Here is a 9029-nt window from a genome sequence, read left to right as displayed (position 1 = left end):
AATAAGAAAGAGGAGGGTGTGAGAAACCTCAGAAAAAAACACCCCCGTTGCATTGGGCCAACRGGAGGAGCGTAGCTGGAGGAAACCCCATTGCAGCACGAAGCACCGGCTGCTTTGGGCACTCGGTGTTCAGCAAGGGCTGGTATTAGCCCTGAGAAAAACACTCTTCCTTACACACACACACACASAGGAACCCTGTGGCTGAGGAGCCCGTGGTGCCACCAGAAACACCCGGTGACAGCCTTATGGTCCATCATGGGGCACCTAAAATAATGGGACGGGCGCTGGGACAAGCGCACGGAGCTGCACGCCCGGAGGACATTATTATTATGAAATAATAAAACAATGTGCTTGGCTTTGAAGGGGTCACCCGCAGCACCTCGAGTACAGCCGGCGCCTACCCAGCGGAGCAGGACGTGCCCACGTGCCGTGTAGGTCCGGCTGCCCAACGCGCTCATTCCCACGTGCCACGGGGAAGCCACGGATTTTTCCATGGCCCACAGGTTGTAAAATGGTCACRAATACTGTATCACAGTAGCACCCAGAGTTACAGCCGCCTCCCTCACCCCCTKAGCAATATATTGATAATCTATCACTAAAGCCCAAGCTTAAGTTGCTTATAAAAGTCATTAATAGCCCCTTTATTTAAAGTTGCTATTTACTACAGGTCCTGACCGAGGTTACCACAGCAAGCGATTCCTTTATCCATCGCTGTGTCCAAAAAGACACTATAAAGCAACTGGTTGAGGTTGCAGCTTATGGTGGCACATCTGTGAAGCAAAGCTGGAGAGAGAAGTTTTCTCCTAATAAAAGTGCTGCTCTCCTCAAGATCCTGAGATACCTTGGGGCACTGGTGTTTGATTAGACATGGAGGCCTCCCGCTGCTAAATAATTTTTTTTTTTCAAAAATACAAGCATGAAATTGGTAGAAAATTCAGATCAAATTCAGTATATAATATTTAGTGAAAAAGGGGAAAGAGCTGAAGGCCTTGAATAATTTTCTTTCAACATTTTAAAATCAGCTATGTCAACTTTGGGGCACAATGCACACAACAGTTCAACTAAAATTATTGTTTCAATTTCTGTCATWCCCCTCTCAGAAAAGGCATAAATCATTTCAAGCCATCCAGAAATTATTGTTTTAACTTAATTCYGAACACCAATAAATTAATGGCTGTATTGATCCACCTCTGCTCCTGACAGGCCCTCARGCTGGAGGCTGATGCTGGGCACCAGCTAAGGAAAAGACAGATCTGGCAGGAAAAACAGGTCTTACTTGTAACATCAGCCCATTTTCCAGAGGCTTTGGAGCCACAGCTCTGGCTCCAGCAGTCTCCATCAAGGGGTTGGGGGGGTTCTCCCTGCCCTAAGCCAGGTTGGACCTTACAGTGAATTAAGAAACATGGCAATCAGCTGCTTGGTGTCAGGAAAGGTCCCTKAGCCATGATGGGGAAGACCCTGACGGGGTTTGCGGCTGGGCTCGATCATCTTGAAGGTCTCTTCCAACCATAATGATTCTGGGATAAAAGGCAGCTCATTTGTCCAGCTCCCAGCTCTGCGCTGTCATCATCTGCTTTTGCCTGGTCTCCCTCACACACCACAGCCTGTTTCTCTTGTCTTCCCTGACGTAATGAATCCTGATGAAAAATCATCCTCCAGTCTGAAAAGCCCCCSTGGGCTTCCTCTCCCCCTTGCTGCCCAAGGCAGCACCTTTAAGGAGTCCCCCATTTCATTCTGGTCAATGCAAGAGAAGAGCCTGGCTCTGCTCTGGTGCTGGTCACCACAGGCCAGYTGAGCCTTAAGGCTGCCAAAGGAGCACTGGATGGTCCCAAACTGGGTTACTCCCACACCAATGTTTAATCTTACCCATTGACGCTCTACATCCATGCTTGGCACCACTGAAATCGCCCTGGTTTAAGCTGGGCATAGTTAAGTTTGCAGAGATGACTAGTTGGATCAACACTGTATAAGAAGAACAGTATATATATGCTTTTATATACATTAAGTTAACCCAAGGTCTGGGCTAACGCTTACTGAAGTAACACTGATGTCAATGGAAGCCAACAGTTTCCACAGAAACTTTTAGCTGTGATCAGCTAAAAGAAAAAAGAAAAAAAAAAAAAGATACCACTGCAAAATAAGAAGGCAAATCCAGTATTAGATATGTACATATTTTAATTCGGTTTAAAAATGGTTTACATTTAAGGAGAGATTTCAATGGTTGCCTTATTTTTTTTTTCTGTTACATTAGGTTATACCTGAATACTGTGCATAGTGATTTTAACATTTCTGTTTTTTTTTTTTTTTTTTTTTTTTTTTGTCTCGTTGTGAAAATAACAGTTGCAGGCAGCAATGTAACATCTCAAAGACAATCACAAAACGTGCAGGATGTCTGGCCAGAAGCATTTCTCAGTGGACTTGCAGTAGCACGGCGCTCTATAACTTGTGTGTCAACACTTCTTTTTTTTTTCCTTTTTTTTTTTTTTTTTAAACGTTTAAGTCAGATGTGTCTCAAGAAGCAAAAACAGACTTTCTTCACTGAGCCTCAAATACCTGGTCAGCTCCTCAGCTGGCTGCAAACTGCTTCCCTGGAGTTACTCCAGTTTACGCCAGCTTGAGGCCTGTAGTTTTGGGGTTTTTTTGGTTGTTTTTTTGGTTTTTTTTTTTTTTTTTGCCAAAATGTACCTGGATCCCCCTCATATTTTCATTTACAGGCAAATTTCAGGAACGTGGTTGCCCCCCACCCCAAAATTCAGGGTACATTGCGGGCACTTCTGCACTGGCTCCTGCTGCCCAGCCCGGCTACCTGCACAAGCGCGAGCGGAGCRGCCCGAGCAAGCGCACGGAGCCAAATCCCAGGGAATGGGAGCCCCGGGAGGGACAAGGACCTTGGCGAGCCCCCTGGAAAGCCGATTGTGCCCCCGATGTGGTGACACGTGAAGTGTTTCTGCTCCCGTGTGACCGGCGCAGCGGCTCGAGGGAGGTGTTCAGACCACCCGCTTCCCTAGGCCAAGGCCAGACTCCAGGAATTAGGTGCTCCGAGTAGTCAATAGGGAGGCAGGGGTGGGAAGTGGGGTGTCTCTCCTCTGCCCACCCTGGAGCCCAGCTATAACTGCAAATGCCCGTGAAATACCTAGGACCAGGTGCCGTGAATACCCGCTCTGGCTCCCACGGCGCTTCCTCACCCACAGGGAAAAAAAAAAAAGGTGCTTTTGCTCTCTGTACCTGTTCAGGGCTCGGGCGGCCCGGTCCCGCCGCCTATCCCATGTGTTTGTACTGAGATCTGTCCCGCGGGAGCTGCGCTTGGCTGGCCGTCAGCTTGTGGTGGAGGTGGTACACGCAGAGCGTTATCACGATCACCAGCCCCAGGATCAGGCCCAGGATCAGCGGCAGGGTTTCCTCCAGCTGCTCCCGCTGGTCCACCGGGCATTTATGTTCTGCRCGGAGAGAAAGACGAGGGAACCGCGGCAGGAGTGAACGACAGCATGTTTCAAACGTACACAACAGCCCTCCCAAAGCAAGGCACGGGAGGATGAACCCCGGTCCTGCTTTGGGATCCCTGCAAGGGCAAATCCACCTCCACGGCGAACGGGCAACGCAGCCACAGTGGGAGCCCCCGGGACACAACCAGGAGCTTGGAAAGCACCTGCAGTCCCCATCCCGAGACCACGTTGGCAGGGGTAGGGGGAACCTGCCACCAAGCCAGCCTGGGAACAGGCCCACGGGCTCCCCCTCAAACTCCCCCCTCCACTAAAACACATGCTCCCCTCCCCATCTGTTGGCACCAACGTGCAGCTCCCAGCTCTGCACCAAGCCCTGCGCCAAGCCGCGGAYGGAACAGCGGGCGCTAATCCTGCCCTGGTCCGCTCCACAGATCCTCCGCCATGGGCTATCCCAGGAAAAGCCCGGCTGAGCGTCCAACAGAGGCAGGAGACACCACAAAGCGCCAGGCATCCATGCGCTGGACGCAACGCTCATGCCCTGGGGCTGACCAGGGCTCCGGACACAAGGAAAACGTCCTCCTCGCCACGCGGCAGGGAGGCTGCTGCAAAGTGCTTCAATGCAGCGAAACGGAGGAAGGGGACGGGGGCTGCGGTCTAGACGCCGTCCTTCTCGGCCCTCGCTCCTCGCAGTGGCACCAGAGGGGTGATTAATCACCAGCACTGCGCGACAGGCTGCCCGCGGCTGCTGCAATGCAGGCGTTCCGCTTGAGCGTGTTACGGGGGAACAAAAACCCCTCCTGGGAGCTATTCCGCTCCCAAAATTCACTTTCCAGAGCCTTATGGCCTTCCCTGACGTTCCGGCTGTGAAGCTGTGGGCAGCCTCGCACAGCAGAGCACAGCGGGGGCCGGGACAGCTCCGGCTGCGGGAAGCCCCGATGGGGACGGGGCACCCGAGGTTATCCAGGCACCGGGACCTCCACGTGAAAACACGGGTGCCAGGTCCTGGGGACACTCACTTTGCTCTTTAGGCTAAATCCCACGCAAAACTGAAACAAGCCTGACTTAAATCTAAGTGACTATATCCCCTCTACATGCAAACCCCAGTTTAAGCCAGCGTGTTTGCACCTTTCCATAAAAAAGAGCCCAGACTCCAACACATAGACGTGCGTTATTTGAGGTTTCTTTCTCCTATTTTTGCCCCAAACGCCTGCGTTGCTGAGCACTAACCGCACRTTTCCAGCAGATACGGCCAGACCTGCCTCATCCCCACAAAGCTCCTGCCATGTGCAGGTTCAGAGGCGCCGCTCGGGAACGTGCCCGTTCTTGCAAGCAGCCGGGAAGGAATTCCCTTATTCCAACACTTCTTAGAGAGGATTAAAGCAACAACAGCATTAAAGCCAGTGGGAAAGACTCCACAGGGAAGCCCTCCCGGTGGGCACCGAGGTTCCAGCCCATCTCAGGACATGCTGGTAATCAGGCCGGGCAAGAAAACAGGGATACGTGCCAGGCACCAACACACGCTGACCCACAGAGAGAGAAAAATGATGATATTTAACTGGTCAGACAGTGTTTTCCACCCCAAGCACTTCACAGGTCTGCAGCACTGCGGCGCAGCGAGTCCAACCGCTACCATCCCGTTTCTCAGCAAAGGAATGACCAACGTAACAAAAATAAAGAGGGGAAAAATAAGATCGGGTGCTGTTTAAAGCCTGGCCACGCAGCTGGCAGCGAGGAGCTATTTGGTGTGGAGGACCCTGGAGCAGCTCAGCGGGAGGAGAGACCCCCCGAGTGGGGGGTGACCAAGGCTCAGCCTTACGGCCCCACGTCTCATTTTGACTGGGGTCCAGAGAGCTGCCAGGCTCTGCAGGGACCTTCTCCTCATTCAGCTGGTGTCTTGCTCCAGCTTCTTCCTCTATTTCCCCTGTTTCTTAAATTGAAAAATGTGCCCAAGCATTTTTGCAAAAAGATGATTTTTTTTGCAAGCTTTGAATGAAAGAAAAAGAGAAGTCCTGCTGCTGTCACGCTGAAACAGGTTAGAAAAAAATATTTCTATTGGCAATCGGAAGCAATGTYTTGACAAAAATACATCGCAGCGCACTCAAAAGAACACAATCGTGCCTGCAATTTTTCAGTTATTCCAGGTGGGAGGAGGCCAGGTCCAACACTGACACCTTTCCCTGCTGCATCTCTGTGGCCAGAGCCCCCTCTCCTCCTCTCTCTGTCCCCCGACCTCGGGAGGGTCTCTTTGGCTTCCCTAAAACACTCTAAAATGTTACGTAGCCTGCTCATAATTAATAGGGATTTTGCCTAATGGGGAATTAATGACCCACAAAGGGGAGGGCAAATCGCTGCTGTCGGCGTTGGCAGGACAGTGTGAGCCCCGGGGCACCGTGCGGGGCCGGCAGCAGAGCCCAAAATGGAGCAAAAAGATGTGTCCTTGGGTAAGAGCGCGGCCACAACCTCAAAAGGAGGGAAAGGGATGAGGAACATAGCGGGAAACTAGGAAATCCGGCCATGTTTTCCCCATAACCTACACAAAACGCACGGTGCTGCTGCGAGAGGGCAAGGACTTGCCTGCACCCACTGATCCAACCTCTGCTGCTGCACCAGGGCTCCAGCGCGAGCCCTCCAGCCGCAGCCGGGGGCACAGCACGGATATCCGCACCAGCGTAACCCATATAGCAGCGTAACCCATATAGCAGCGTAACCCATATAGCAGCGTATATTTACTACCTCACTTGGAGCAATGTGAGTCATGAGAGCAAGCGCGCCGCTTTATACTAACTGCTGGTTTCTTATTGCTTTCTAAAGTAGGTCCCACTTGCAAAATAAAAAAATAATAAAAAAGCAATTCAATGTTTTTAATGCTGGCTGTGAGAACAACACTACCACTTTCTGGGCTATTTTTGAAAGATTTGGCAATTTTTACATTTTATTCTCATCTTTTTTTTGGCAATAATAATGAAGTTAATAATTAATCTCTCCCAAAACTATAGTATCAGAAGGGGATTGGTCTTGATGTGGACACGTTCACAACATTCACTCCAAGGCAGTGCACAGGTGAACACCACGTATCCCCCATCCCACTCCAGCATGCCAGCAATTCCCCAGGAAAACAGAGCAAAATTTGGCACGGGACGAGTTCAGCCTGAAGCAGGGAGCRAGTCGGTCCCAACCACACACAAATCTCACCCCTGAAATCCCTGCAGCATCCAAGCTGTGAGACCCCGCCGTGGCTGCGCCGCTTCGATGAGGGCAGCGAGGATTAACTCACGTTTTCCGCCACCCGAAACATTCAGGAAAGCCGAGAGGAGCCCCAGACCCCGCGCCTCACCTTCACTGAAGACAAAATCGGCGCTGATGTCGAAGGGCTGCACACGGACCTCGGAGAGCAGGAGCTCCACGGACTTCTGGTGGTCGCTGGAGAGCAGCGTGATGCTCTGCTGAGCCTGGCACTCGTAGGACTTGCCGGCCGGCGTGACGAAGGCGGAGAGCCGGTGCGAGCTGGCCGTGTGCTTCCCCGCTGCCCCAGAGCAGAGACAGGAGAAACCCTGAGAAACCTTGGTGGCCAACGAGGTGCTGGGTTCTCAAAGCAAGACACCTCATTTCCGAGGAGCAGTGAGGCAGAGGCAAAGCAAAAGCCGGGAGCACCCAAGAGGTGCATGCGGGCAAAGCTGCCTGGGGAACAGGCATGCAGCATGGAGACTGAGGAGAAGATTCAGCTCAAAAAGAACAGAACAGGATGCCCATCCCACAGGGAAGAACAGCGAATCTGTTTCAAGCCGTCCAAGTTCAATGCGAGCGGCAGGAGGCTGCTGTGGGATGCGAAGAGGCCAAGCTGGAGAYGCAGGGCAGGGAGGCAGGAGATGGCAGCGGGGATGGTGGGTGGGCAAAAAGGGGCAGCCCCCCCCACCCCCCGCCCCAAGCTCACAGAGCAAGAAAGGAAAAAAGAGGAGATTAAAAAAATAAATAAATAAATAAATAAAAACAGGGTAGGGATACATGTGGATTTATCCCAGCAAGGCCGGCATTCCTGCCTGGCACTTGCTCTCTGCAGCCTCCGCCGCTCCCGGACTCTTGGAGCCGCTGGTGCGGGATTCACACAGGGTGCAGGGCAGACTGACCTGCACACAACCCCTTCCCCCCGATACTGCAGCACATACACCCCCCACACACACGCACACACACACAGAGCTGCCCCCGCTGCCCCAGGGCCCCGGCCCGCTCACGGCTGACGGCGTCCTTGAAGTAGGTGCGCTCGCCGGTGTCGTAGGCGAACTGGGTCCGCGCCAGCCTCCACTGGGCCTCGGGCCCCCGCGACGTGTTGTGTCCCTCCTGCGCGACACGGCGGGCAGCGTGAGCCCAGAGCTGCGACCCGCGACCCGCCGGTGTCGCCGTCCTGCCCCGTCCCACCTTGAGGAAGAGCAGGCGCAGCGTGTAGGCGCGCTCCAGCCACGACACCTCCAGCTCCGACTCGTTGGCGCCGCACTTGCCGCGCATCTCGGCGCCGCGGGGCAGCGGGATCTCGGCCTGCTCCGTGATGAGCTGCGAGACGGGGCGGCTTGGCGGGGCGCTTCGCTCCGGACAGGGCAGCACTCGGCACCGAATAAACCACCCCCTGCCCCTGCACAACTCCCTGCGGGATCCCCCCCTTCCCGAGCCGCATCCTGACCCAGACCCAGCCCAAGACCCGGCCCCCCCGCCACTCACATCCACATAATTACTGGCCCACACGTCGTAGGGGACGATGAACCTGGCGGCGAACTCGGCCATGAGACACGTCGTGCGGTTCTCGCGCACCACGAAAATGTCCTTCTCGGGGCTGGGCGAGAGGCCGGACAGGTTCTCCACCTCCTGCTCGGCGGCCAGGCGGGCGGCGGCGTCTGCGGGCAGCGCGGCGCTCAGCGCCCGGCCTCGCCTCCGCTTCCCGGGCCGGGCTCCCGGAGCGACACCCGGTCCCGCCGGGGCAGCCCGCGCGCGACRAGCTCGGAAGTCGCGAGGAGGCCGCCCGCTCGCGACAAGGCCCCGCTATCGCGACAGRGCGGTACTCACGCAAGAGGAGGAGCAGCCCCGGGATGCGCGGGGCAGCGCGGCGCCCCCCGGCCGTCCTCATCCTCCCTGCCCGGCCACCGGCTCCGCTCCCGCCCGGCGGCTCCGCTCCGCAGCGGGAGAAGGAAAGAAGGGGAAAAGAAAGAAAGACAGAAAAAAAAGAGCTCGAACCCGCCGCCTTCCCTTCCCCGGGAGCCGCGCGGGCTGCAGAGGCTCCGCTCCGCTCCGCTCCGCTGCGGCGCGGCGGGAGGAGGGACGGGAGAGCGCGTGGGAGTGCGGGGAGGAGGAGGAGGGACGTCGTGCCGGGGGAGCTGAGGAAGGCGCCCACGTCGAGGCGCGGGGAGTACGCGGAGGCAGAGGGGGGAGGAGGGACCCCCCCCGCCACCGGCGTCGTCGTTTCCACCCCCGCGGCTCCCTCGCTGCTCCGGGCGCTGAGGAAAGGTCCCCGCGGGAACCCGCGGGACGCTCGGGATGGCGCGGGAAGCTGCCGGGGCCCCGCAGCGAAGTGCTCAGATTGCCCCTCGCTGCACTGCACAC

General features: G+C 55.4%; 1 protein-coding gene across 2 annotated transcripts; it reads right to left on the bottom strand.

Moving 5' to 3' along the window:
- Positions 1-2190: 2190 nt before the first annotated feature.
- LAMP5 (lysosomal associated membrane protein family member 5) lies at positions 2191-8607 on the bottom strand. Of its 2 annotated transcripts, XM_026052916.1 has the most exons (7): positions 8496-8557; positions 8154-8326; positions 7857-7988; positions 7673-7778; positions 6778-6966; positions 3226-3437; positions 2191-2621 (listed from the first exon to the last, which is right to left on the bottom strand). In XM_026052916.1, the coding sequence occupies exons 1-6, from the start codon at positions 8554-8556 to the stop codon at positions 3259-3261; spliced, it is 840 nt and encodes a 279-aa protein (XP_025908701.1). In that variant the 5' UTR covers position 8557; the 3' UTR covers positions 2191-2621; positions 3226-3258. The 2 variants fall into 2 exon arrangements, with proteins under 2 accessions (XP_025908701.1, XP_025908702.1); XM_026052917.1 differs by lacking the exon at positions 2191-2621 and having other exon boundaries at positions 2922-3437; positions 8496-8607.
- Positions 8608-9029: the final 422 nt, after the last annotated feature.

Source organism: Nothoprocta perdicaria, unplaced genomic scaffold (assembly GCF_003342845.1).
Source record: "Nothoprocta perdicaria isolate Ctin4 unplaced genomic scaffold, notPer1 scaffold_93, whole genome shotgun sequence".
NCBI lineage: Eukaryota > Metazoa > Chordata > Aves > Tinamiformes > Tinamidae > Nothoprocta > Nothoprocta perdicaria.
This window is presented reverse-complemented; position numbering and strand designations above follow the sequence as displayed.